At 39.7% G+C, this 27,039-nt stretch overlaps 3 protein-coding genes across 13 annotated transcripts; 2 read left to right on the top strand and 1 right to left on the bottom strand.

The window, feature by feature from the left end:
* The first annotated feature begins 1,159 nt into the window (after positions 1–1,159).
* On the top strand, positions 1,160–15,788 carry GLT8D2 (glycosyltransferase 8 domain containing 2). 2 transcript variants are annotated; one of them, XM_041426841.1, is made up of 10 exons: positions 1,160–1,922; positions 3,801–3,855; positions 5,263–5,358; positions 6,547–6,715; positions 8,355–8,472; positions 9,840–9,924; positions 12,013–12,125; positions 12,559–12,725; positions 13,169–13,281; positions 13,826–15,788. In XM_041426841.1, exons 2-10 carry the CDS (start codon positions 3,837–3,839, stop codon positions 13,996–13,998), a joined length of 1,053 nt encoding a protein of 350 aa, XP_041282775.1. In that variant the 5' UTR covers positions 1,160–1,922; positions 3,801–3,836; the 3' UTR covers positions 13,999–15,788. The 2 variants fall into 2 exon arrangements, with proteins under 2 accessions (XP_041282775.1, XP_041282776.1); XM_041426842.1 differs by lacking the exons at positions 1,160–1,922; positions 3,801–3,855; positions 5,263–5,358 and adding an exon at positions 6,115–6,443.
* TDG (thymine DNA glycosylase) lies at positions 14,037–24,245 on the bottom strand. Of its 10 annotated transcripts, none has more exons than XM_041426840.1 (10): positions 23,905–23,970; positions 21,490–21,638; positions 20,471–20,700; positions 19,919–19,988; positions 19,195–19,330; positions 19,033–19,115; positions 18,866–18,960; positions 17,217–17,388; positions 16,799–16,927; positions 14,038–16,699 (listed from the first exon to the last, which is right to left on the bottom strand). In XM_041426840.1, exons 1-10 carry the CDS (start codon positions 23,925–23,927, stop codon positions 16,560–16,562), a joined length of 1,227 nt encoding a protein of 408 aa, XP_041282774.1. In that variant the 5' UTR covers positions 23,928–23,970; the 3' UTR covers positions 14,038–16,559. The 10 variants fall into 10 exon arrangements, with proteins under 10 accessions (XP_041282768.1, XP_041282764.1, XP_041282765.1 ...); XM_041426832.1 differs by having other exon boundaries at positions 14,039–16,699; positions 21,490–21,583; positions 23,905–24,204; XM_041426835.1 differs by lacking the exon at positions 23,905–23,970 and adding an exon at positions 24,100–24,245 and having other exon boundaries at positions 14,049–16,699.
* On the top strand, positions 24,196–26,213 carry CUNH12orf73 (chromosome unknown C12orf73 homolog). The gene is made up of 2 exons (XM_041426843.1): positions 24,196–24,351; positions 25,955–26,213. The coding sequence occupies exons 1-2, from the start codon at positions 24,196–24,198 to the stop codon at positions 26,048–26,050; spliced, it is 252 nt and encodes an 83-aa protein (XP_041282777.1). The 3' UTR covers positions 26,051–26,213.
* The last annotated feature ends 826 nt before the right edge of the window (positions 26,214–27,039 follow it).

Below are 27,039 nucleotides of genomic sequence, written 5' to 3'. Positions count from 1 at the left end.
CATTGAAGGTTGAGATTAGCAACCGAGGTTTCGGTTCTGCGGCTGGCCGCGGGTGATCTGAGTGAATTCGAAGGTCTGGTTCTGCAGGAGAGAAGCTGCTCTTTCCTGTGTGAGGGGAGTGTTTTGTGAGAATATAAACGTGTGATGCTGAGGGTAATCCAAAAAAGGTGTATCTGGTGCTAAAAGTCTCTTCTCATGGTTGAGTTCCACACGGTAAATCATGATGCTGACATGTATAATTGAGGTTGGACATTAGGAGGAATTTCTTCATAGAAAGAGTGATTAGACATTGGAATGGGCTGCCCCGGCATGTGGTGGAGGTGTTTAAGGAAGGACTGGATGTGGCACTTGGCACATGTGGCACCGTGGTCTAATTGACAAGGTGGTGCTTAGTTATAGGTTTCAGAGTGCTTTTCCAACCTGATTCTGTGAAGGTGACTTGGCACATGTGGCACTGTGGTCTAGTTGACAAGGTGGTGCTTGGTTATAGGTTGGACTTGATGGTTTCAGAGTGCTTTTCCAACCTGATGCTGTGAAGGTTTTACTGCATTGCCAGTAATCCCGAGGGTTCTGCCAGGTGAAGGAGCCAGTCCAGTTCTGCAGGCTCATGTGACTGCGTGCTGCTCAGATCTGTTTAAATTCACATAGAAATGGAAGGGAAGGTGAAAAAAACATGGGTGGATTATGGTGAACATGAGTTTAATACAACTTAAATATCGTAGCACAACAAAATACTAATAGTTGTGGCCATCTGCACAAAGCACATAACTGTGTGTATAACTCTTCATTTAATTTTTCTTCAAGCAGAGGAGAGATTCCTGTACAAAATCAGACACAGATAATACAGTTTGGGCATGTTTGAGGCACATAGTTGAAATCCCACATTTTTGGCTCCTGCAAATGGAGCAATCGCCATTTAAAACAGTTAAGATTTTTAAGACCTTTATTGACTATTACTCATAAATTTGGCACTGCCTCAGAATAAAAATACAAAAAATAGTTTAGAGTTGAAGACGTTTATTGTTATTCCTTTCAGTACTCAAGAAAGTCTTGTTAAAAACCAGTGGTTTATCATTTAGAAAGCTCATTCCTAGAAGGGAGGGACAGAATTCAAATAAAAGAAGTGCTGTAGAAAGAAAACTGCAAAAGCATTCCAGGAGAGCTTAGTAGGCAGGGTATCACCATGTGCTGGTTACCTTGATCCAAGATCCTTTTGAATCTAAACCAAACCTGTGGATTAAATGCTCAAAGATTAGGAAATGAGATTATTCAAGTCAAAATGCATGTTCAGAGTTGACTTTTGCAAGTTTCCCTTAGCTTTTGACTCTCAAGAACTCTGCCAACAGACACTGGAAAAACTTTGGATTTCTGTTAGACTTTGGCATGTGGTAGTCTGGCTCTGGCACACTAGTTACCTGTTCACATTTACCATAAATAATGACTAAAAGCATAACTTGCAGCTAGATTTTGGAAGTAACTTCTGGAAGGGTTTGTTTCCTTCTCTTTCCCCCACCCCTTTAAGACTTTTTGTCTTGTGGGATTTGTTTGCAATCTGCTAGCTGAAGCTCTGAGGCCAGTTTGCCAAATCTGGGGCTGTATCATCACTCTGCACATCTGGAAGTGGTTTATGTGCTCACATTCCTCCAGCACAGCGTCTGGACTCTGCACTATTCCTCAGCAGCAGAGAAAGGAAAGAAAACCAGCACAGCTCCAAAGTAAATTTTGAAGAGTTCAAAAAAGGAATTGAATCATAAAACTGTTACTGTGCCCTGTAAGGCCCTTGTGTGGGTGACTTCAAAGGAGGATGGTGGTCGAGGGCGCTTTGGCAAGAGTGCTTACAGATGTGGGCTATCTAGGATCCAAGTAAATAACTACAGCGCTTCAGGAGAGAGGAGTCCCGAACACTGTGCTGCTTTGAAGAGGTAAAAAGACTAATTAAGCGGGAAATATCTGAGCAGTAATGTCACTGTTTTTGAGCTTTCCTTTCTGCAGCCTCTCGTTTTGTTACAGGATTTGGCAGCTGAGTTAGGGACTGCCAGGTTCCAGGAAATAATGTCTACAGTAAATGAGTAAATATTTGCAGGGGCACAAATATACCTCTCTTTTCTTAAAAATCAGTAGGTAATCAACTGGTGTTTCAGAGGCTTAGGAATGCTGTAGTTGTAGAACTCAGACTTGTGTGAGAGTCTGTCTTTTGATTTTAACATTTAAAACATGGTTCAGTTTATGTGGATTTAATAATTTCTGGAGATAACATGAAGCTGTGGCTGTGCAGCTTTCATCTTGCAGTGATCATCAGGATTGTTTGTGGCTATTGTTATGAATGCTAATTCAAAGATAGTAGGCAGCTCTATGGAAATCAGGGGAAGATTGTCATCAGCTAAAGTGGGGTTAGAAAATTAGTCCAAAAGTGTTCTGTTGTCTTTCTGCTTACCTAAATGAGTTAAGTTTTTAAGTGTAAAAGAAAGTAATGCTTTTGCGTAATGCGTGAGGGAAAGGCTGTCTCAGCTGTGTATTTTTTCCAACAGATAAGCTTGATTTCCTCTGTGTATATTAATGCCACATGAAGAGAATGGTCTCCTGGAATGTAGATATGTAGTGCAGATGTGGAAGAACTTCCAGAGTACTCCTTTCTCACTGCAATTTAGCCATTACCTGAGACTTAAATACATTTGAATATAAGGGGTTTGTAAACTATGCCACATCTTAGATTTCATATATTTTTGTTGTTATTGTCATTTAACTTGTTGGTCAAAGTAGAGACTAATTTAGGATTCTGCCTGAACTTGAGCACTAACCAATGGGAGGTGGTCAGTTTTGTGACTCAGATTTCAGGAGTTCTTGCTGTTCTGTCTGATTTGTCAAGGAGCTGGAATAAACTTCACTTTTGTGTGTGCAAAGAACCATCTTCTATCTTAATCTGTGCTGTAATGTGTCCATACCTGTAGGTGTTGAAGCAGGAAAAATTGTTTTCTGTTCTATCCCTACATAGTAGAAAGGTTAGATCACACAGTTGGATTTTTCTCTCCCATCCAACTTCTGGTGCTGTTTTTTACTGTTGGTTGTTGTTGTTTTGGTTATGTGCTTTGTGTTTTCTTTTATAAACAGTAGTTTTGGATCCAGAATTCAAACGAATGTTGTATTTCTCATAATCCTATACTTTAGGGATTATGTTCTGTCTTCTTAGGCCTGGGCTAGAAGCACAGTTTTAGGGAAGGCTACCTCCTTTTCTTCAGCATCACAAAAAATATGCATAAATACAAGCCCACGACACCCACTGGAAGAATACAGCTGTAAGAAAATATTTGCACTATTGCTCTGAATTTTTTAAGGGTCTAGAAGACACTGCCCTGGTATAAGGCTCTCATATGTTTGGGAATGCATACTCCAGCAAGACATTATTATTTGCTATAGTTACTATGTTGGAGGTGAAATCAGAGATAAATATATTTATAAATTGCATTAGTGGATGTTTTAATACTACTTTGCACAGTATCTTAAAATGTACTAGAAATCGCCTACTGACATGGATGATCAGATGGGATTTATGAAAATGTTTTTCACAACTTATTCGTTGCTTAAATTATTAATGAAAATATTTCAAACACATAAAATTAGTATTTGTTCAAAAACCAAAAGGTATTTACAGAGATTAATTGCAGTTTTACTTTTATCAGTTCAGCAGTAAAATTTGATAATCCAAAACCTAGACCTTTATATAACTAACTGGAATTCACTTGTGGTAATAATGATATTTCTCTCTTTTATTATTTTTTTCTTTTAATTATTTTTTATTTTAGTTTACCATAGATCACAGTTCTCATCCAACAGGACACATGGCTCTTTTAAAGAAAGGTAAGAGAGATTAAAACATTTAAAAGATGTATTTTTTAAAAGAGGACAGAAATGTCAAATCTGATTTCTCATGCAACTGTTTTCAGAGTTGCATGCAAATTTATAGTTCTGGTATTGCTAAATTATTCTTAACTTTAAGTATGCCGATAAGTCTTTTCCTGTTAACTGTCAGATAAGTACCACCATAATTCACATTCATTTAAAATTACTCACTGCTTTACTTCATGAGAGTGGAGATTGTGAAATTTCCCACCAATACTGCAAGTAGCTGCTGCTTTCATGTGAATTGTGCCCAGGGCACTGAAGCTGAATTTTCCAGAGCTCTGCACATTAATGCTGTTCATACTCAATATTGAGGTGTGGCCCCAAGAATTTTGGGGTTCTCATTAGCTGTAATGGTCAGTGACTGAAAATGGACTTCCGCATTTATTTATGTGCCCAAAATTTCTCAGAAGTCAGTGGGCTTTTTCCTCAACTGGTTTGAATTAGGGACGGTTTGGTTTACCAATTTCAATCTAGTCTCGTGCCCAGTTGTGGCCAGTTGGCCGTTTTGATTAAAATAGATCAAAAATTCTGTTCCTTTTGCTCTTTTGAACACCTTAAATACATTTTAAAAAGTAACAAAGTAGTCTGAAACAAAGAACACCCATGTTGATGAGGGCAATGTATTCCTTCCCTGTTGTGCTTGATGAACTGTCACAACACCTGAACATGCTTGGTTTGTGTTGAATGACTTAAATTTGTGCAAGACAGTCTTCTTGGAACTATAAATCAGAATATACAGTCAGGTCTTTGCCTTGCTTTGATTTTACTCATTCAAATTACCCTGCCAAAATAAGTATTTTCAAATATTTTTAAACATCCCTGGTTTCACTAGCATGGTGGGTTTGTTTTTCTAGAATTTTTAGGGTTTTGCTCAAGTACGCCTTCAGGATCTGAACATTGAAATAGATCTAAAAATTCTCCTGTGTCTGAAGTTTTATCAGGGAAGCATAACAGAATGCAAGGGCTACATAAAAATAATTGACTCATTAAGTGAATGTAAACAGACAACAGACTAGCCAGCAAAAAAAATATTCTGAGTTCCTGGTTAAATTCAGAAACATGTGAATTTCCTAGTACGGATAACCCAAATATATTTATATATATATATTGGGACTTGTATGATTTAGTGAGCAAATTAACCATGAAAATCAGATAGTTGGGGATTACTTTAATAAGAGAGAATTATTGTTATGTTTTCTAATGGAAAGTTTTTAGCTTGATCAAATAACATGAGAAAAACACAACAGGTTATCAAATTCTTCTATCACCTGTACTGGTTGCAAATTGGATTTTTTTTCTTAGTCAGATACTTGGGAATTAGCAGTTATATTGATTGTTAACACATTCTCCCTCTTGTTTCAGTTAACCAGATCTTGCTGTTACTTCTTGTCTTAACCGTGTGCGCTATTCTGTATAACAAAGTTCACCAAGTGCCCTTGGCGTTAAGCAATGAAACAGGTAAGTGACTCTCACTTCAGTTTCATTTACGTTCCTGTTTTGTATTCCTCATGTCTTAACTTGAACAGCACTTTTCACCTTACTGAATGTCCTGCAGTAGATGAGCTACTCACACTGTTGCATATGGTCTGTGATGAAAAGCATTTTGCTCCTGAATTACTTGAATAAAATTATGGGAGATTGGTAGTGATGACTAAGAGTTGTAATTCTGATTAAGTTTTTATCCAGATGTCACTGATGTAGATGGATCCTTACATAGCTGAACAGATTGGAGCTGTCAAGTGGTAATAAACTTTGATCACGACCTGCTTCCTTGGGAATGTTCTTGGCTTCATTATTCATTTCAGATAGACCATCAGATCTTCATATTTACAGCAGAAGTTTCAGCTGAAATTTTTATAGTGACAGAAAACTGCTAGTTCATTAAGGTTGGACTAGTATTAAATGTAGTAAGCTGTTTATATAGTATCTATATAAATAGCTTACTCGCTGCTGCCAGTAAAGATAAATAAACTCTATCTTGATATAAATAATTTATTTTCAATATATTTTTGTTGGGGTTTTTATGACTCTAATTGTTATGTTTTAACCAGTACAGTTATATCTGTTTAAGTTCTGTAAGTTAATTGGTGCTAATCAGGGATATAAATCTTTAGCAGGAATGTGACCTGATTCAGTGTAGTTTAGGCTTTTTTCCCTTATATCATTAGCAATTTCCTGGTGGTATAAATTTTTGTGCTCTTCCTTTCAAGCCAGCTTGCCAGAGAAGAGGAGCTCATGCAATTGCACAGTCTCTTTGACTTACCGCCTTCCTTTGATAATTTTGGAACCTGTTGTTCAATTTGTACTGAATATAACTGAGAAGTAGAAGTCTCAAAGGTATTCAAACCAGTCCAGATTTCATATGAATGAGCAGCTACATGAAGGACAGGCTAAATTGTGCCCCTGCTGAGTAGAAGATTCTGAGAATGCTCTTATTTATTCTATTTGGTTGCATCCAACAGTCCGGTCAACCTGCAAGTGGTTCTGGATTAGCAACAGTTCAAGCTGTGTGCCTTGCAAGATAGGGATGTGTATAGGATGTGGTAAGGAAAAATGGAGTGGTGATAAAATGATTCCACTGCTTGTGGTAGTGCTTACTCATTTTTGTGACCCAGATCTGATGTAAAATGGATTTGTTTCTGATAGTGGATTTAGAGAGCCCTGAGGAAATGGAGGAAGAAATCCCAGTGGTGATCTGCGCTGCTGCGGGCAGGATGGGCGCAGCTGTGGCAGCGATCAGCAGCATCTACAGCAACACAGAGGCCAATGTTTTGTTCTACATCATTGGGCTGAAGACAACCATCCCACACATTCGGTACACACCAGCCTTGCTTTGTTTTGGCCTGTAGTTAGAGGCACATTGTTGTTCCGCCCAGCACAGGCATAGCCACTTTTGGACTTCAGAGGACTTTTCAGGAAAATGTAGTGGTATTGGGAGCAACCCCCAGGGTTCTGTATGTGATGGAAAAAGGACCGCTTTGTCCTCCACAAGGCACTGAGTCGTGCAAAGAGGTGTGAAATATCCAGGCCATGCCATGCCTGTTCTTAGGTTTTTGTAGCTAGGCTGCAGAAGAATCTGTAGTGAGGTAAGGATACACAGCCTACTTGTCACAATCCCACTTGGTGGAACTGCAATTGCCTCTTCTGGTGCTGGGTCTTCAGTTTCAGAGTCGAAAAAACTTGCTGTTTGAAGCTAATTTCAGTTGATGATGTATTAAAGTTATAAAAAGAGAACCAAAAAATATTGTGATGACTTCCCTTTCTTTCCATTTCACTTCATTCCTTAATTTCTCATTTCATTTTCTATCATGAAATGAAATCTCAGGATTTCAATGAATATTCATCTCATTAAATTTCAGTTCATTTCACAGCACTTCATTCCATTCAATTTAATTGTTTTCACTTAATTTCAGAATTTTCTTCTTCTCAGTTTCACTGCATTATATTTTCCTTTCCTTTCTATCCTTTTTGCTTTAATCCTTCTTTTCTCATTTTATTTCGCTTCCTGAAATGAAAATTCCTCATTTCTTGAAAGGAAATGAAATCTCTAGATTTCAATGAATATAATTTATTGAGGTTTCATCTCATTTCAATGTACTTCATTTCATTCTATTCCCTTTCACTTGTTTCACTTCATTACATAGTTTTCTCTTTTTTTTTTTTTCATTATATTTCATGTCTCTTCCTTTCATTTCACTTCATTCCTTGATTTGCTATTTAATTTCCTTCATGAAATGAGAATTCTTCATTTCATGAAAGGAACTTATATCCTGACATTTCAATGAATGTAATTTCATGAAGTTTCAGTTTATTGTTTCAGCATTCAAGTTTGCAAACATTGTCTTGAAGAGGACCAAGTTGTGAATGCAAACTAAAACATTTCTTAGCAGTTCTCACCTCTGGCTACTTCACTTCTGTAGCCTTTGTACCCACAATTTGTGTCAGGAGAGAAAATAAACAGTGGTGTTAAAAAATCTGACAAAAACATGAAAATAAGATTAGTTTAGTCTAAAGAAAACATAATTAGGAGGTGATGTAGAAGTCATCCGGAAGAACATAAAGCTAGGAAAGGGAGAAGACTAACCTCAGCTTTAAACACACTGTAGATAGGGTGAGAAATTATAATCTTTAATTATAGCAAGAAAACTTAGAAGAATATAGTTTATTGGAAATAATAGTTGTTTGGGCTACAGATGGAGTCTCTGGTTTGAGGAGTGTGTGGGGTGTTTGTTTTATTGAGGTTTTGTGGGAATTTTTTGTATTTTAAGAGTAAGTTTAACAAAGGTCTATGTGCAGTAGCTGTAGACATAATTGATTCTGTCTTGGGATAGAATAGATCAAGTGAGCTTTTAAGGTCTCTTAGTATTCTCCTAAGTGTCTGTGAAATTCCTGCAGGAAGTATGAAATTCACACACTTGATATTTCTTTTATCTCTTCTTTTTTTTCCATCACAGAAAATGGATTGAAAATTCTAAACTGAAAGAAATAAAATTTAAGGTTGTGGAATTCAATCCTATGGTACTAAAAGGAAAAATCAGACAAGATGCATCACGTCCTGAGCTACTTCAACCTGTGAGTCAATGAATGCCACATAACAAATGATTGAGGTTTTTAATACTTATTGTGGGCTTTAAAATGTCCTAGATCTGTTCCATTTCATGGAGGAGGCGTGCGTATATGTCTCTTCCAATGCGAGAGCTAATGACCGTGAGATGAAATTAATCAGAATGACAGCATAAACAATAGATGTTGCACACTTTTCATGGAATGAGTACTGCATCTCTAGATTTCCTTGCTGAAAGGTCTTGTGGATGTAAAAAGGTACAGGGGTTCATTTAGGATCGAAGTTCATATTTAGATCACATCTAGATCAGAAAATCCCTTGAGCTGAAAATAGCTGAAAGCTAGGAGAAATACATGGAGCAACTGTTCTGCGTGCTTGCTCTATTTTTATTTTTCACTGAGCATCTGGTTAGGACCACTGTGAAAGCAGGGGCTGGGTAAAATGATCTGAATTCTTATGGTTGTTCTTACATTCTCAGTCCCCTTTCCCTCTGCTCTGTTCTTCATTGCTGTAGTAGCAGTTATCCCATGTCTGTGTCACCAGTCAAATCATTCCTTTAGAGTGGATTGGTGATATTATTACATTTTGAAATGTTTGGTGTGATGTGTGCTGTAAAAATGCACTAGGAAGAGCATTGGCAGCAGGTCCAAAAAGGTGCTCCTTCCACTCTGCTCTGCGCTGGTGGGGCTGCATCTGAAAGTGCCGTGTCCACTTCTGAGCCCACCAGTATAAGAAAGATATGGTCTTACTGGGGCAAGTCTAACGTGGGCTACAAAGATGATTAAGAGGCTGAAGCATCTTTTATATGAGAGGCTGAAAGAGTTGAGGCTGTTTCAGTCTGGAGAAGACAAGACCCAGGAGGTTCTTATCAATGTGTGTAAATACTTGAGAGGAGTAACAAGAGACAATGGGCACAAATAACAAGAAATTCCCTCTGAGCTGAAGAAAAGCCTTTTTAAAGCATGAGTTTAAAAGTCTCAGGTTGCCCAGAGAGACTGCTGGGTCTCCATCTGTGGCCATATTCAGAACCCAGCTGGGCATGGTCCCTGTCAGCCTGTTCAAGTGGGCTCTGCTGCAGCTGGGGGGTTGAACAAGAGGATCTCAAAAGGCCCCTTGCAGCCTAAAGGATTCTGTGAGGAAGCAACAGATTTGGGCTACGTGGTTAGGGCCATAGTGGATGAGTAATAACAGCAATAATAGTAATAATACTGGGCTTGAGATAGGGCAGGAAAACTATGGGGAAGGAAGCAAATGGTCACTGATTAGTGCTCAATAAAGGGAGAAATTCCAACTGACTTAATAGAGACAGAAGCCTGAGACTGCTGTGTTAAACAGCTTTACTATTTAGTCTTTACCTTTTCTTTCTCTTTAATAGCTGAACTTCGTTCGATTTTATCTCCCTTTGCTTATCCAGAAGCATGAGAAAGTAATATATTTGGATGATGATGTCATTGTTCAAGGTAAGCTGTTAAAAAGCAGTTTCTAACAGAATTAAAATCCAAGTTATTGCAGCTTTTACAGCCATTTGGAAATATGAGATCGAAACTGAGGCAGCTGCTAGGAGTGTTGAACTTAGGGAAACTACAAATAATTTGTTTGTTTAAATGCAAGTTTGAGGAAGAACTTACCTGCTTATATTTTGAATAATTGTCATCAAAATTTTATGTGGATTTCATTTTAATTGATTCTGGTCAATTGCTAAAAGATACAATGGATTTCACTCAGATGCTGCAATGTTTATTAAGTTGTGTGACATGCATTTCCTTCTGGTATTTAAATTCCCACAAATGCTACCAATTCCTTATCCAGAATTGCTGTTCTTGAGAGCAGGAATTTACTAAAAAATGTGGATGGAAGCTCCAAACACTCAAAATATGGTTTTGAGCATCTTCAGCTCAGAATGTAAAGCAATTTGCAGAATCATGAAGATTTCAGAGTTTCTAGTCAAGTGGGAGCACTTACAAGGCATTCAAATCCTGAAAAAACATTTTATTTTTTTCTTATCATCCACGTGATCTCTTTTGACGGCCAATTATTTTTTTAAAGATTCATTTCTTGTGAGCTTTTGCTGTTCTGTTTCCAATTTGTTGGGTTTTTTTGTTTCTCTGTAGAGCTGTTGTCTTCATATTTGTTTTATCATATTTTCTTGTTACTTTAAAGCACTTTTCACCAGAGTGTTGTGTTTTAAGCCTGGTGGGCAGCTAACAAAATTTCCTTTGGAAAGAGTGAGTGTAACTACAATAAACTTTTGAGCCTTTATTAGTTTTTGCTGTAAGAACATTAAGACCAGTGAATTTGCACATGACAAAAGTATAATTCTCCACTGCTTTTCTGCACCTTTTTATAATTTTGTCTCTCTAGAGGCAGATTTCAGACCACCTGCACTTAAAGGAGTCACTATTTGCTGCTTTGTAAAAGACAACTAACCTGTTCTGTCTCATTTTAATTTGGCATAGACTTCCTCCAACACGGGTGTTTCCAGTGACAGTCTCTGCTTTTTTGGTTTTGTTGCTCTGTCATCAATGGGCAGCAGCAATATTTAACTCTGTAAGGTTCCAGGCCTTCATTTCGACTCCAATTTCGCGAGCAGTTCAAGCTGAGCCTGCCACTCCCCCTTCACCCCTCCCTGCACCTGTGCTCACCAGCACTGGGCTCTCTCTTTCCCTGGGGGTGTCAGCTGATGATAATTGTGGAGCTGCAGGATAAAAGGTGCCGTTTCACATCACACCTCATGGTGGACTGCTGCTGACCAAGTGGCCTTTCCTGTCCCCAGGCAGCTCCTCTTACGTGTGTAACCTGCAGTTGTGCAGCTGCAGACACAGCTGATTCAGCTGTTCGACCTGGCAGAAGACCCGCAGTACAAAAAGTAAAAGAGATAAAAGCAAAAGTAAAACTGGAAGCTGTAAGGGGTTGGGATGCAGACTCACTCAATTGCTGTGGCAGTGCTCTGCTTCCCACCTGCCCTGAAACTGCTCTGGCACATCTTGGGTACCTGACAGTCAGGTGATGAGTGAGGTGCCAGGCATTACAATGTTTCCCTCCACCAAGAAGGAGCTGGGTGGGCTGTGAAGCCAGCAGGGATGTCAAGTGACAGGCACATTTCAATCAGCCATTTCTGGGAATCCAGGTATCTTCCTAGGAGATAAATACGCCATAACAACAGGAAAAACCTCACCTGTACAAGACACTGAAATGGAACTTTTGTGGGACTTGAAGAGCTCAGAAAAATTGCCTGTGCCCTCCCTCTCCATAGACAAGCTCTATGTATGCAGAAGTTTGTAACCAGGCTTTTTTAACAGTCCTATCAGCTTCTGCTGTAGCTGATTTTGGACAATCATAATATGAATGTATGTAATACCAATGACTATATCTAAAGAAAAACCTTAGGCATCCAAATGCAAATTTGAAAATGGTCCCATATTATGAAATTCAATAGGGGCTATCCTTAAAACTGGTGTGTGTGTAAGATATGAGAGCTGACGTTATCCTATCAGCTCTGCAGCAGTGCAGTAGGTGTTGTCTCATGCTTGTGACCTTTCTGTAATCAGGTGACATCCAGGAACTCTACAATACTAAGTTAGCTCCTGGACATGCAGCAGCTTTTTCAGATGATTGCGATCTGCCTTCTACACATGAAATGGTTAGAAGTGTAGGGATGCAGGTAAGGTGCCATTCTGGAATTCTAATATTGAATGTGTTTGCCCATAAATATAAGGTGATTTTATGTGTTTTCCCCAAAGTGAAAATTTTATATATATAGATAGCTTTGTAATAGAACAGGTAATTAAGGACTTTTTCTACTGGTACAATTGTGATGCTGCATGATTTAGCGTGGGTACCAAAAGACAAACATAGCAAGGTTAAAACCTTATCAAACTTCCATGGTACAATGTTGTGGAAAAAGTAATTTAATATCTGAAAGTATCCTGCCTTACAGCCTTGTCATACAGAACTCACGACAGGTAACCACCATCTAGGAGCTTATCTTTGGGAGAGCATAATTAGCCTCCTTCTCAGTGAGAGTGAGGTGCATTTACATGTATCTTCACAGAGATTCATAAAGGATGAACGTACTTTTTTTTTTTTTTTCTCAGAACACATACATGGGATTCCTGGACTACAGAAAGCAAGCCATTAGAGATCTTGGCATCAGCCCCAGTACCTGCTCCTTTAATCCTGGAGTAATTGTTGGTAACATGACTGAATGGAAACATCAGCGGATTACAAAGCAGTTGGAAAAGTGGATGCAAAGAAATGTAGAGTATGTGTAGAAATCTAGCTTTGTGCTTTACTTTTAATACTTGTTTTACAGTTTTATTTCCATTTAAAAGCTCTTACAGGTTTTTTTTAACTCAGAGCAGTCTTTCTTTTGAGATCTTGTCAAGTGAAGTAACTCATGTTCCAGCATTTCCATCTGTTTAAATCTGACCAATTCTGTACCAGGAAATGGCCACTTGGAATTTTACTCTTGTGTTCAATCACAAACCACACTTAATCCTGAGGGACATTGAGAACATGTGGTTCTCATTTTGGGTGACCATCTTAGCCTGGAATGAAGCCACTGAATGATCTTCCCTTCCTGAGGCTAGCTTAAAAAAAAAATGAGTATTTCCTCCTTGCCAGATACTTATTTTTAATCTTCTGCCTTTTGTACTAAAGATTCCTTGAGGTTTTTAACATATTCTTTTATTTTTCCTTTTGCAGGGAAAACCTCTATAGCAGTACCCTTGGGGGTGGTGTGGCAACCTCCCCAATGCTGATTGTATTTCATGGAAAATATTCCTCTATTAATCCTATGTGGCACATAAGGCATCTTGGTAAGTTTAATTTCTCACTGTTTGCAAGTTGGAACTAAGATGAGTTTGTGAGATTGCAGTGCAAGACCTTATGTGCCTTTACCTCATGTGCCACTTACATGGAAAGAATATACGAAATATCTGAATATAGTGAGAGACTGAAAAAAGTCAGGTGCAGTGGAAGACAAGGGGAGGCCTGGCAGTTTGTTGTCAGCATTTTGTAGGAAGTAGTTACCTTTCACCAGGGAGTGGTGAATTATCCTAGGAAAAACATAATGGCTTAGCTGGTATGGTAAAATGAATAGATTTTACTTTGTTTTTAATCCCAGCTATGCCAAGATGTTAAAAGTGTTGAGAGAGGAAATGTGTTGAGGTTTTTTGCTGATGCAGCATAAGAGGCATCAAGCTGAAAAAAAGCTGCTGTATCATACAACTAGTTGTAAATTAACATGAAAGCATACTAATCAGATTTCTGAAAAAAAGTCACCTGAATTTAACTCACTCTACAGTGTCTTCCATTATCAAAAACTGCATTTCAATTATTTTTTTTAATCTACCCATGCAGGTTGGAGTCCTGATGCCCGTTACTCAGAGCAATTTCTTCAAGAAGCTAAATTACTTCACTGGAATGGGAGATACAAACCTTGGGACTACCCCAGTGTCCACACTGATCTCTGGGAAAACTGGTTTATTCCTGACCCCTCAGGGAAGTTCAAATTAACTCGTCCTGACAGCTGATACTGACACACTGCATAACGTAGTGTATGGGATGCATTTAATAGTTTGAGACGCAACATGTTGTATGAGTGACTGATTTTAGAAAACGAAGTATTTGTTAAAAATATGAATAATTGACCATCAGTTTTGTGTGCTTATGGCAGTGAGGGAGGCCGGAGTGACCAATACATAGTTCAGATTGTCTTGACTGTCATGTAAGGTGAGGAAACAAGTTTATTTGACAATGAAGTACTTTCATTAAACACTTAGAGAGGTGAAATTCAGTGTCAGACAGAGTGCTTTAAGGTCTTTCTAAGTAAGATTCCAATGTCTTCTGGTAGGAAAAAAACTACACAGGAGATAGCTGCAGTGTTATGCACAAGAAGTGTTTAGTTATGTAGCCCACATAAACAGCCTGAATTGAAAACCTGGGCACATATTACAGTGTTCTGTTGTGTGGTGACTGTTTTGTGGCATCTCTGACTACAACCCATCCTGTAATGCACTTAGCAAGATGCAAAATACATTCCAATACACTGCAGTACAATTCCTGATTTTATTGTGAAACATTGATAGATTTAAGACAGATTAAGAACTTCTGTATCACTGTAACAAAAAGAGCACCAGTTTTGAGGGAGGACACAGAATTGCAGTATTTAGTGGAATGGTCATTGCACACTCAACTGTATTTCATACCCAGATAACCAAGTGGGTGATTCCATTAAGGAAGAGACCTTTCCCTTCCAATCAAACAGGATAGCCTTTCAGGAGTTACATCCTACTGTGCTACATACTTAGCAGTGCTAATTTCATGCTTCTAATGTTGTTGAAAATAAAACTAAATTGTAACAAATCCCTGATGCAAGATACTTTGAGCACCTGCAGGAAAACATCCATGTAAACAGCAATACATGATACAGTACACTTTAAATAACAGAAAAGTCCTATACCTTTCTGACAATATGTGGAACAGTTTTATGCTGCAGCTAATAAACACAATCAGAATCATAATGCACACTCACTTAATTGAAGATTCTCAGAATTAAGCCACATAATTTGGGAAGAAACTGTAAACATCAAGCCTGCCTCACAACATGTTGACAGTGTGTGATCTCTGTAAGAGGTGTTACAGCAGGATTAGAGCATACACTAACCAGTTACACACAACTGACAACTGTCACTAGCTGTGAGGAGAGGATAAATCACATTGGTACAGGAATCTCTGACCAGCATGGAGTGTGGAGATACTGTTTGTGTCTGTTTTCAAGTATGTGAAGCACCAAATGTTGTAAGATCATCAAAACTTTAGTGTTTTGATCAGCTTATTGCTTTTACTTCATCTTTTCCTTACATGATAAAAGAGGGAAAGAAGATGAGAGTTAGTTAGGCACCAGGATGATTTTTCTCAGTCATATTGGACAAAAATGTGTATCATTTAGGCAAGTTCCTCAGAAGAGAGTTTCTACAGACAATTTCTTATTCATGGAACAGCTGTCCCTGTATTCAACTCAGTGTTTTTAAATTTTAAGTGGCATAAAGGGAACAACCTCTAAGGTACTACAGATTGAAGAGAGCTTAATGTTAAAAATTGCTAAACTGCAAATCTCTTTCATCCTGTGCTAATTGTACATGATGTAAATAACATAGTTGTATATGACTTTTAAGAGAATGCAGTCTTTCAATTCTCTGTCTCATTCAAAGGTGTTATCTCCTGCTAAAAGTCAGGTGAAGGGACTAACTTCATGGAAATGATGGAGTTTAAATACCACAGAATTCAAGAACTACCACTGCTCTTTGTTTTTGCTTTTTTTTTTAAAGCAATTCCAGTTCCTTACATTGTAATTTAAGGGGGAAAGAGATGGAGTGGTAGAGAAACCTTATCCTAAGAGAGCTCAGCTAGGATATTTAGGCCCTGTCCTGTGTGACACAAGTTTTCCTCCCCAGTGCTGTGACTTGAGATGATGTCTTCACTCCCTTCATCCTCAATTACGGTACACTCACTGAAGAGACAGAGCTGTCTTGTCCCACCCAGAAAACAGCACCTATAGCTGCAGAACACAACTTTCTACAGTTTTTAAGATGGTAAAAGGCAGGATTAAAAAGCACCATTTCCTCAACTGTGCATGATTAAAAACACCGCTTCACACACGGTAAGGGTACATTTTCCATTTTCCCCCCTGGATATAAAAGTATTAAGAGTTATCCATGTACTGAGGCATCAGTAAAAAGTATACTGCTGCTGTTCCTACCATTACCATGTTGCCATTTATGGAATAAAATTAACACCTCAAAGAAATCTTCACAAATGAGAAAGCAATTTGTTAAAACTGCAAGACATGGTATACATTAAATATAAAACTCATATACAAAAAAGGGCTAACTTTTTTTTAAAAAGTTTGGACAGTTCCTTAAAATTATCTAGTTCATTGATTTCAGCCTACCACACACTTACTTTGGACTATAATAAAATAACTAGGTGAGATAAAATACTATTCAGATGCTTCAGTTGGAGAACTGAGGTACCGATCTTGATCACTGCATTAAAACTGCAGCATGTGTGCATAGCTGAGAAGGAACAGCTCCTACATGCTGCTTCCCTCCTCTTCCTGTGTCACGGCAGCACTGAACTCTGGAATCTGGTCTGCAAAGGACTGTGTCATCCACTGTCCGTTAGGAACCTCACTGAAGGACGACCCTTCGCAGTACTGTGGATTGCCTTCTGCTGAACAAACAAAAATCACACAATTTTTAAAGGCAGTTGACACCAGGGGCTCTTTGTTCCCCAGCAATGGCTGCAGAATGAATGCCCCAAGCACTTTACCAGTTCCATTTGAAGACAAGCCGCACTGGTCCGTGTCGTACGGTGCACGGTCACAGTAAGCTCCTCCATACGCTGCTTCATAGCCTGGGTCATACTTTTCTTCTTTGACAGCCATCTTTTTAGCATCCTCTGCACAAACAGAACAGCTCAAGCATTAATATTTAGAATAGAAATTATCAAAGAGCACTTTTATCAGAAAACATTTGAAAAATTGCCATAAATTCCACAAGATTCTACCTGCTCCCCTTAAAATATGTATCCTGTACTAAAGAGAATGGAATCTGTAATTCTCTACCACACAGTTTGGCGAATCACATCTCCCCGTTAAAAAATTCTTTCTTTCTTTCTGCTTGGGAAACTGCTAGTGTTGTAAACTACATTACATTTTAATGAAGTGTTAACAAAATAACAACAATACCTTGTGCAAGTTGCAAGTCAAATGTGTACTGCACCTCCTGGACCTCCGTGTTGGGTGCAATGCCTTTCAGTTGATCCCTTAAGTCTTTCAGCTTAATGTAATAATGAACTTTATCTTGTGCCCGAGGAAACTGAGCACATCTTGCACTGGATGATGGCATAACATAGCAGAGCTTGAGACAAAGAGCAAGAAAAACAGCATTACTGATCCCCAAGCTATGAGTTAATACTTAGTGCATTCAGAACAACTTAACTGTTTTAACTATTTGTACAAATTTCAACTAATGCCACAGGTGGTTATGGAAGGGGCTAAAATGAGTTTCCACTTTTCTTGGTCAGCCATCTGTCTTGCCCTGAAGATAGGGCTGATTACCAGCTGCTAAGTGAGCACAATTTTCACCAGTTACTTATGTGCTGGAGGAGAAGCAGTAGCCATGTGTGTTACAAGAGAGCAGAGCACACTCCAGAACTCCCTGAACAAGCAGAGCTCTGAGCCATAGAGGTGTATGTGATAGCATGCAAAGATCCCAAACCAGTGAGGGAGGCAGCACAGGTTAATTAGCCTGGCTTATTGGACAAGTGCAGCTGCATGATGTACACCAGGCTGTGAAATTGTTGTTAGTGTGGTTGGAGCCAGCTTCAGTGTTTCTACCTCTGCCAACAGCCCTAACTAAAGACATCAAGTTAGTTCAAGAAAAATTGTATTCAATACTTCTATTACCATGCAGTCTTTATGAACAAGTACCAGTAAAGGGGATTATTTTTCTTACAAATACATCTACTGCAGAAGTCCTTAAGAGCTACCTAAGGAGCAAATATTTATCCAATGATTCTTCAGGCTCTAATGGCAGCACTTCCACCTTTAGAGAAAGGCAGCTGAAACTTGCAGCACTAGTAGTAGAGGATAGAAATAAGAAGAAAAACAAACCAAACTTTTGAACTGACAAGATAATGGAGCTTTAGAATAAGCTACTTTGGCAAGCAGTGTAATTGCCTTTGCTTTAACTTGTTTATAAGAACACATTAAACAATCCAATTATTAATGATACATAGCTGGTCTCTTGAGATATCTTCCAGCACTAGAGTTCTATGACTAATGCACTCTTCATCAAATTGCTTGTTTTATCTTAAGCATCCAATTTAACTTCAAACTGCAGATCAGCTTAAGGAGATCCAGTCTGATGGAAGCGCTTGGGCATGCCCAGATCTAGCAATGCTGAAGGGTTGCATGCAGTAACACAAGGATGGACTTTCTCCCCCACTGTGGCACTGCATGGTCATGCTCAGTATCAAAATCCAGTAATACAAATACCCAGGGAATTGGACACAGGGGATCAGATGAAAATTATCATAAAAGCAAGCATGTGTTACTTGTATTTTACGCCGTCCTCAGAGAATGCGCCAACCTACTAACCATAACATACCATTTCTCAAAAGAAGTCTGCAAGTCTGAAGAAGCTGCATTAAAGATGTGTCCAAAAACTGCACTAGTCCCCTTTCTCTATCTAAGTAAAAACCTTTCACACCTCTTGTACTCTGGTCAAACTGGTGTTATCCTAAGCGTGTGCAAAGCCTGTGATTTCATTCGTTTTTAAATAACCAAAATGAAGTGCCCCAGTTTGAGTTTTGTTTCTCAGTCTCAATACTTACAGTTTCTGTATCTGGCACTTTGTGTGGCTGCAGCCCAAATTCCAAGTTCTTAACTTTAATTCCAAAAACTTCTTTACTAAAAATTTCGTAAATACCTAAAATGAAAATATAGGGTAAGTGGAAAAAAAAAGCTACCGGCAGAAAAAAATTCATGTAAAAGTTCTCACATTTTCCATTAAAAGCTGCTATACGAGGTTTATACTTTTGTAGCTTCTGCATCAGAATTCGCCCTCCTTCCCGAAACTCTTTGCTAAAAGACAAAATACTCAAAATTATAATCACAACTATTAATTCATTAACAAGCTTGATATTTCCTTTTATTGTCTTACCTGGAGAGGTCTTTGCTTCCAGGTGTTGTCCTTTCAACCATGTTTGTAAATCCAATCCCATATTTATGTGGCAAGGTGTGGTCATCCATGTGGTTCAGCTGCTCATTACTTAGACCAGACATGAACAGACACTTCCCTGTGATGTTGGAAGACAGATATGCATTTACCTTTTTTCCAAGGAAAAGAAAACAGAACCAAAAAATTCCACTCAACTACTGCAGTACTGGAATGCTAAAGGAATAATCTATTTTAACAAAGTATCAGTTAATTTGGGAAGACTACTTCCCAATCCAGAAAGTTTTAAAATAGCCAATATTACTTTACCTCCTCCAAGAGGGCAGAAAGGCCCCATGAACAGGAATTCCTTATCATGATCCTGCAAACCAGTCTTTTATTCTAGAAGCTCAGCACAGAGCTTTAGATTTTGTGAGACATTTAAGCAGTGATCAATATGGGTTGGGGGAAAGAATGCGGCAAATACAACACGTCAGCTTTCTTTGACAATCTTGCCATTGCTTCTCCTTTTGCTGGGCCTCTCTAACGGAACCTGCTGTCTTGAACTCATATTTAGCACATAAAAATCCCTCTCTGAAGATAAAATCCCCAAAAACCAACAAACCAAAACCCAGGAGAAAAACAAAAACCAAACTAGTTTAATTACATTGCCACAAGTTCTAACAAAGTTCTGCAAATGCTAAAAGAAGAAAGAAAAACAAAAACGTACAAAAATGGTTTCCAGGTCCTGGGTAATGATGTCCCTTGTAAGCTGCCATCAGGCCAGGATTTATGCCAATCTACAAAGATACCAGTCCATTTTAACAATGACAACATGGCTTGCTAGTCAAGAATTTATTCAAGTTACAGTAAGGATGCTTATTCAATTCTCTCTAAGTTACTGTTAATAAATAAAAATGCATTAATGGCACCTTCCACCATTATTTTCAAACCTGACAATTTTGCAGCAGCGCCTCATTTAAATGTGCAAGATCAAAAGAGCAGCTCAGAGGGTGCAAAGCTTCCAGGAAATAAAGCACTGAGTTATGGGTTCTCATGAATCTGTGCTAAACATGAGCCTTAGATTTCTCAAAAATTAGGACTAAGTTACTGTGGCTTTAACAGAAAATGCAAAGCCGCTCTACACACAGGAAACAGTTTATGTACTTTATCTTGCAAGATCTTGCCATATAAGCAATACAGATGAGTGAGCAGAAAGAATATAAATCATAACAAGTAAATACAAGACTTTTCTACCTAATCTTGAAACTGAATTACTCACTATCACAATGTCCAAATCAAAGGTCAAAATATCAGGCAAAGTCTTGGTCAGAAGTTCAGCTTCAGATACACCATTAAAACGGTCCACTTTTCTTTTGACTTTAAAAGTATCTGTGATCTTTTCTTGTTTGCCTTTTGACTTGGCTGGTTTTTCTTTTTTAGCAGCAGGCTTTTTGGGTTGCTTTGGCTCAGTTTCTTTGGCTTTTCTTTTCCTTCCCCCTTTTTTAACTTCTGAAACACACAACAAATATTCTTTTTGTAAATTTCCCATCTTGCATTGTGGATATTCAAATAGACTCAGCTAAATGTAGGGACACAGAGAGAGAAATCAAAGAGGTAAATTTACCTTCCAAATTCATTAATTTAAGCAACACACCTGAAGCTTCCTCATCTTCTGGCTCTTAAAAGTTTAGAGATTCAGGCAGCACAGGCACGGGCCATGACATGACCACCCAAAGATTGCTCTCTCTCTATGTTCATTAATAATGTTGAGCTGTAGAACAGTGTCACTTTCCAACAGTTAGTATTTTTTTAAATAAGCCACACAAAACGCAACAATTCTTAGTAACCAATTCCCTACCTGTGATTACTACAAAAACTAAGCAACCATTCAAACAAAAATATTTCAAATAAATTATACCATACTTTTCTTGCAGAAAGTTAAAAAAATAGGTATTTTGAAGCCAGAATCTTAAAAAAAACCTTCTCTAACACAATGTTAAAACCCATGACTTCAGCTAAAATAATGCATTTACCTATTGAAAAAAAAATCTGCTTTTCTTGGAACAAGATAATTATGTGAGACTGAATAATGTGCATACATTCACATGAGTTTACTTCCTGTCTTTTTAATTGTCTGTTAGAACACATTTCTTAAAGAATACCATTAATCAATACTTCTGCAGTGAGCATCAAGAAAAGGAAATCCAATAGGTCCAAGGAAGCAGTTTAAGAGCAATATTATTTTTTCCCAATCAATCACTCTCACTTCAGCTCACTGGCACAGCCCAGTCAAGCTACCTTTTGGAGGCTCCTGAGCAATGTTTGGCTCTGGAATGCCCTCTAGAGTCGGCTGCTCAGCCATCATTTCCGTGTTGGGCACTGCAGTCATCATCTGATGGAACGGAAACGAGTAAAACGCCTGAGCTTGCTGGAGATATGCGTAGTATCTTAGAGACGGAGAAAGAGAGAAATAATTTATCAAAAATTTAGAAACTTACTGATGTACCAAACAGAATGTAAACATCAGACTTTATCAAGGCTGTCATGTACTGCACTTACATTCTCTGATGACTCTATTAACAATATTAACAAGGCACTAAATTATCCACAACTTCAAAGCACTCTGGCTGCTTACTTGGTATGAGTTAACCCCAACATTAACAGCACAGTTCTCTTGTGATTGCTCTCATGTGGAATTAACACAGCATTTGTAAGGGAAGAGTAAAGCTTTCATCTTTTTTTTTTTTTTTTGTAAAATCACTGTAGCACACATTTCCAAAGCAAACTGTCTATCAAACACACCAACAATTTATAATGCATGTTGAGCTAAAGCTCTCTGAGCTTCCACAAGTTCCCTGAATTTTAGATCTTTTTTATGTGGTGTCAGTTGCTTGATCTGGTAAGGTACAGAATGGATGAATCATTCAGGGCTATAAAGCATTAAGAATACACACAGCATTTGTTACTATGCAGATTATTAAACAGCTTTAACAAGCTGTGTGGCAGATGTTGTCCTGCTATCACACACTGGATGCCAACCCAAATAAGTATTGCACTTATTCCACAAGGCAGTGTTCACACATACAGAAATCCTATGCATAAAGACATTTTTCCATAGACAGTTCTCTCCTTCCACACATTTATTAGTCATATACAACCCTCACACACATTTCTACTTTATTCTGTCACTCCCTTCTACCTACACAGCAACCTTCTTGTCCATAGCTTCTACTGCCTCACAAATACATAGCAAGGACTTGGTGAACAGATTTTCAGGAAATAATTTTATCATCTCAGATCTATAATTAAAAACACCAAATAATTTTTAGATATAGAGATATTTGTCCAAGAAGGCCAGTGGCATCCTGTATTAGCAACAGTGTGGCCAGCAGGACCAGGGCAGGGATTTTCCCCCTGGACTTGGCACTGCTGAGGCCACATCTTGAGCCCTGTGTTCAGTTTTGGGCCTTTCACTACAGAAAGGTGCTGGAGCATGTCCAGAGAAGGGCAACAGATCTGGGGAAAGGTCTGGAGCAGCTGAGGGAGCTGGGGGTGTTTACCCTGAAGAAAAGGAAGTTCAGGGGTGACCTTATCACTCTCCACAACCACCTGAAAAGAGGTGGAAGCTGGGTTAGTCTCAAGCAACAAGTGACAAGACAAGGGGAAATGACCTCACGTTGCGCCAGGGGAGGTTTAGATTGGATATTAGGATAAATTTCTTAATGGAAAGGCTTGTTAACTATTGGAATAGGCTGCCCAGGGAACTGCCAGAGTCACCACCCTGGAGGTATTTAAAAGATGTTGTAGATGTGTAGATTTATGGACAGGGTTTAGTGGTGGGCTTGGCAGTGCTGGGTGAATGGCTGGATTCGATGATCTTAGAGGTCTTATCCAACCTAAATAATTCTGATTTTAAATTTCTCAAAAGAAGCGACCATTCCCTCCTACACACTGGGTTTTTAAGAAACCCACAGTCTTGTGATCAAGACACAAATTTTAACCCAGATATCTATCCTGAAACAAGGAGAACAAATATGAACATACATCTGTCAGATTCCCAGGGAAGTTGCCTAATGAAGCTATAGGATATTTTCTGTGTACAGGGAATACTTTAAACCCTCTCCAAGAAGAGTTCCATTTTATATAAAATACTTGTGCAGTCAATGAACAAACAAAACTGATTTTCAGATTTGCATATATTTTAGGACAGATTTCTTGCGTGGGTTCAGAATTTTTTTTGTATTGATGTATATATATTACAGAACATTTAAATAAGTACTTTCAGTATCACGATGAAAAGGTAGTGATTTGTTCCTCTCCCCTCCCTTCAGTTCATTATTTTTTCCTCTCCCCGCCCCCCCCTTTCCGTTCATGCTAAAAACAAAGGAAAAAAAAAAAAAAAGAAAAAGGTAAAGAAAAATAAATGTTCACTGCAACAAAACCAGGTATTAAATCATTTTCAAATCCCCCTTGGGGCAGAGAGACACGATGGCGCCCCACGCTGCCCAGGGCCACCGCGCTCTCCCAGCCGCGGGCCCGGGAGCCTCAGAGCCCCGGGAGCGCCTTCCCTCCCTCTTTGTGCCCAGGGGAAGGGGAGGGAGGCGGCCGCCACGGCGCGGCCCCGGCTTCCCGTGGGATGCGGGGAAGGAGGAGAAGGACAACGGGCGATCCCCACCGCGAGGCCCGAGCGCGGCTGCGGGCGCCCGCCGGTACCTGCCCAGCTCCGGGCCCTCCATGCCGGGCCCTCGCTGCCGCTGCCGCCGCCCCCGCGATCCCACCGACCCGCTGGGCGCCCCGCTCACGTGACCGCGCGGGCCAATGGGGGCGCAGGGCGGGGCAGCGGCCGCCCCGGGCGGGGGGCGTGAGGGGGCGGCCGGGCCGAGGTGCGGGCGCCGTGTCGCGACTCACCCCGCCTGGCGCGATGCTCCCCGGTGAGGGCGGGCCTCTGCACCTTCTTCCCTCTTCCCTGTTCCCTTCCCCCTCCCCCTCCCGGCGGCGGCGGGGATGACGCATGTCCGGCGCCGTCCGTGCCCAGGGCCCGCCCCGGCAGCCATGCCCGCCGGCGCGCCGTGGCCCACCTACCTGCGGGCGCTGGCGGCCAGCATGCTGGCCATGTTCGCGGGTGCCGAGGTCGTGCACAGGTACTACAGGCCTGACCTTGTAAGTGCTCGGAGGGTCCCGGTCGCTGGTAGCGTGTGTGCGGGATGGAGGGTCTGCTGGAGAGGCTGTGCCTCGGAAACGTCTCTGGCCTGGCGGCGGGCAGAGATCAGCCTCTGCAGAGGCATTGGCCAGCCGTGTCCGATTCTAAGCTCCTCAGTACAAGAAAGACAATGAGCTGCTGGAGCGGGTCCCGTGAGGGGTCACGAAGATGGTGCAGGGTCTGCAGCGTCTCTTTGGAGAGACGACTGAGAGGGGATCTTATTAATGCTTATAAATACCTCAGAGGTGGGTGCCAAGAGGATGGTGCCAGGCTGTTTTCAGTGGTGACTAGCATCAGGATGAGGAGCAAAGGCCATAAACTAAACCATAAGGAGTTCCACCTTAGTATGAAGAAGAACTTTCTATTGAGGGTGGCAGAGCACTGGAGCAGCCTGCCCACGGAGAGCATGGAGTCTCCCTCCCTGGACACATTCCAACCCACCTGAACACATTTGTGTGTGATCTGCTCTGGGTGACCTTGCTTGCAAGGGGCTTGGACTGGACGATCTCCAGAGGATGATCTTCCAGCTCTAACAGTGCTGTGATTCTGTGACTCCTCGGGGGAGTCACCTCCACTGTGAACACGGTATCATGTGTCGAGAAGGTGTCTCTGCTGTGGGAAGCTGGGTTTGAGAGTGTGCAAAAGTGGCAAGAAGGAGCTGTACTAGATTTAAATAGACTTTATTTCCTCCAGTAATGGAAATGAAGGTGACCAGAAGTTAACATTAGAAATTGTGACAGACAAGGGTGTCAAAATTGCAGTCACAGAACTAAACTCTAAACGAGACCTTCCACTACGGATAGTAATGGTTTGGTTTAGCCTCCTGGAGGTCTGACTTGAAAGCTTTCTCTCATCCTCCTGCTCACGTATTTTTCTTGGGTTTTTTAATTCTCTGGGCTACTTTCAAATGGGAAATAAGTTTAAAAAAATTACCATGCTTGAGCTGTCAGCTCAAATTTTAAGCAATGATGCTTCAGTCATTGATAAATACATTAGAATTTATGTGTTTTAGTAGTCTCTACTGCAGCCTTCATTACTGGCAAATTGACATATTTATTCAGAGTGATCAAATTATCTATATCTCTTAAGTAGTATGAATTTTGAGGAGGTGCAGTTCTTGAAATGTCATGTTATCTGCTACCTTTTAAAAATTTTATCTCCAGTTTCAGTGCCTTTTTTCTAAATCAGGGAAGTAGAAGCATTGAAACATTTTCTTCTATCACCAAGAGTATGTGTGGAAACTTCAACTGTGCTAGAACATCTTCACCAAATGCTCTTTAATGGCAAAAATAAGCTTTGCTCGTTTAAAACAAACTGTCTATTCTTCCTTTCATCTTGGGGTTTTTTTTCCAAATTGTATTTTGCTACTATAAAATAAGTCAGGTTACAAAAAGGTAATATTTCTTAAGGTGTTTTGCATGTAGGAATTATATTCTGCTCAGAAAAGACAGCAGAAAAATCACAGTTTAGCTGTCATGCTCTTCCAGAGTAAGCTAATTTACTGTTTTGGGAGTGTAGTTTTTCCTCTGTCACAACACTGATGTCTTTCTCTGTTTTTAATAGAGCATACCTGAAATACCTCCTAAGCCTGGAGAACTGAGAACTGAACTGTTGGGTCTAAAAGAAAGATCAAGCGAAGTTCAGACTTCACAACAGTGACCAGAGTTTATTTTTGTTATGAAAACTAGAACTGATAAAATATTTATCCAACTGTTTAAGTTGCAGAAATACATGTGTGAAATACTGTGCTCCTGTAATGTGTCTTTGCTTTCCTTTGAGCAGAGTTGCAGGCAGCATTAAAAATAAACATACAGTGAATGTTGTTGGTAAAAGTCCCATCAGTTGTGTGCCAAAATGCTTGTGAGGTCATAAATCTGGATTACATTTTAAGTATCCTACAGAATAAGGCATCAAACCATGACACAGTGTATCACTGACAGGAAATCTGCTTTGGTCCACTCTAAGGCTGGAATCTTACAGCTTGGTCATCTCAGTTAATATGGGGCAAATATATACAGATTACACTGAAATCAGATTTGTTTGTGCTCCATTTGGGCATCTTCATCTGCTTTTGATAGCTGTAAATATGCAAAACTCTGAAACAGAAAGTGCAGGTTTACCTTTCAGTCTGGAAATGGAATCACAACACTCTAGCACCAGGAACTTGAAGATTCAGTCTGGAAATGGAATCACAACACTCTCGCACCAGGAACTTGAAGATTCAGTCACCATCCTGTGAAGCTGGCTCAACAACCCAGTTTTGAATGGTACAGTGCAGAGCTTGGGAAGGTTGGGATTGTTTTACTTGAAAAAAGTGCCAGGACAAAGCACAGGCTTCATCCTCAGTTGACACTTCAGTTTAACTTGTAAAAACACAGTCTGACACATTACCTAGTAAGGAAACAAAAAGCTCCCTAATTCCTACTGCCAGGGTACTTGGAAGTCTTGTAGAAGCAGAAGGATCCAGAAATGATCACAGAAAGTGCTACATTTACATCAGTTCTGACTATGAAGCTATTTCATTTATGCCTACGTAAGCTGGAGTGGTTTTCCTAGGAAGAAAGGTTTATTATGGTTCTTATGCATGTGTGTCTGCTCTCACCAAGTTTTACAGCTGGTGGGATGAACTCCTCTCCTGCCCTTGTGTG

The sequence above is a fragment of the Onychostruthus taczanowskii genome, unplaced genomic scaffold (assembly GCF_017590055.1).
Source record: "Onychostruthus taczanowskii isolate IOZ18803 unplaced genomic scaffold, ASM1759005v1 scaffold95, whole genome shotgun sequence".
Classification (NCBI taxonomy): Eukaryota; Metazoa; Chordata; class Aves; order Passeriformes; family Passeridae; genus Onychostruthus; species Onychostruthus taczanowskii.
This window is presented reverse-complemented; position numbering and strand designations above follow the sequence as displayed.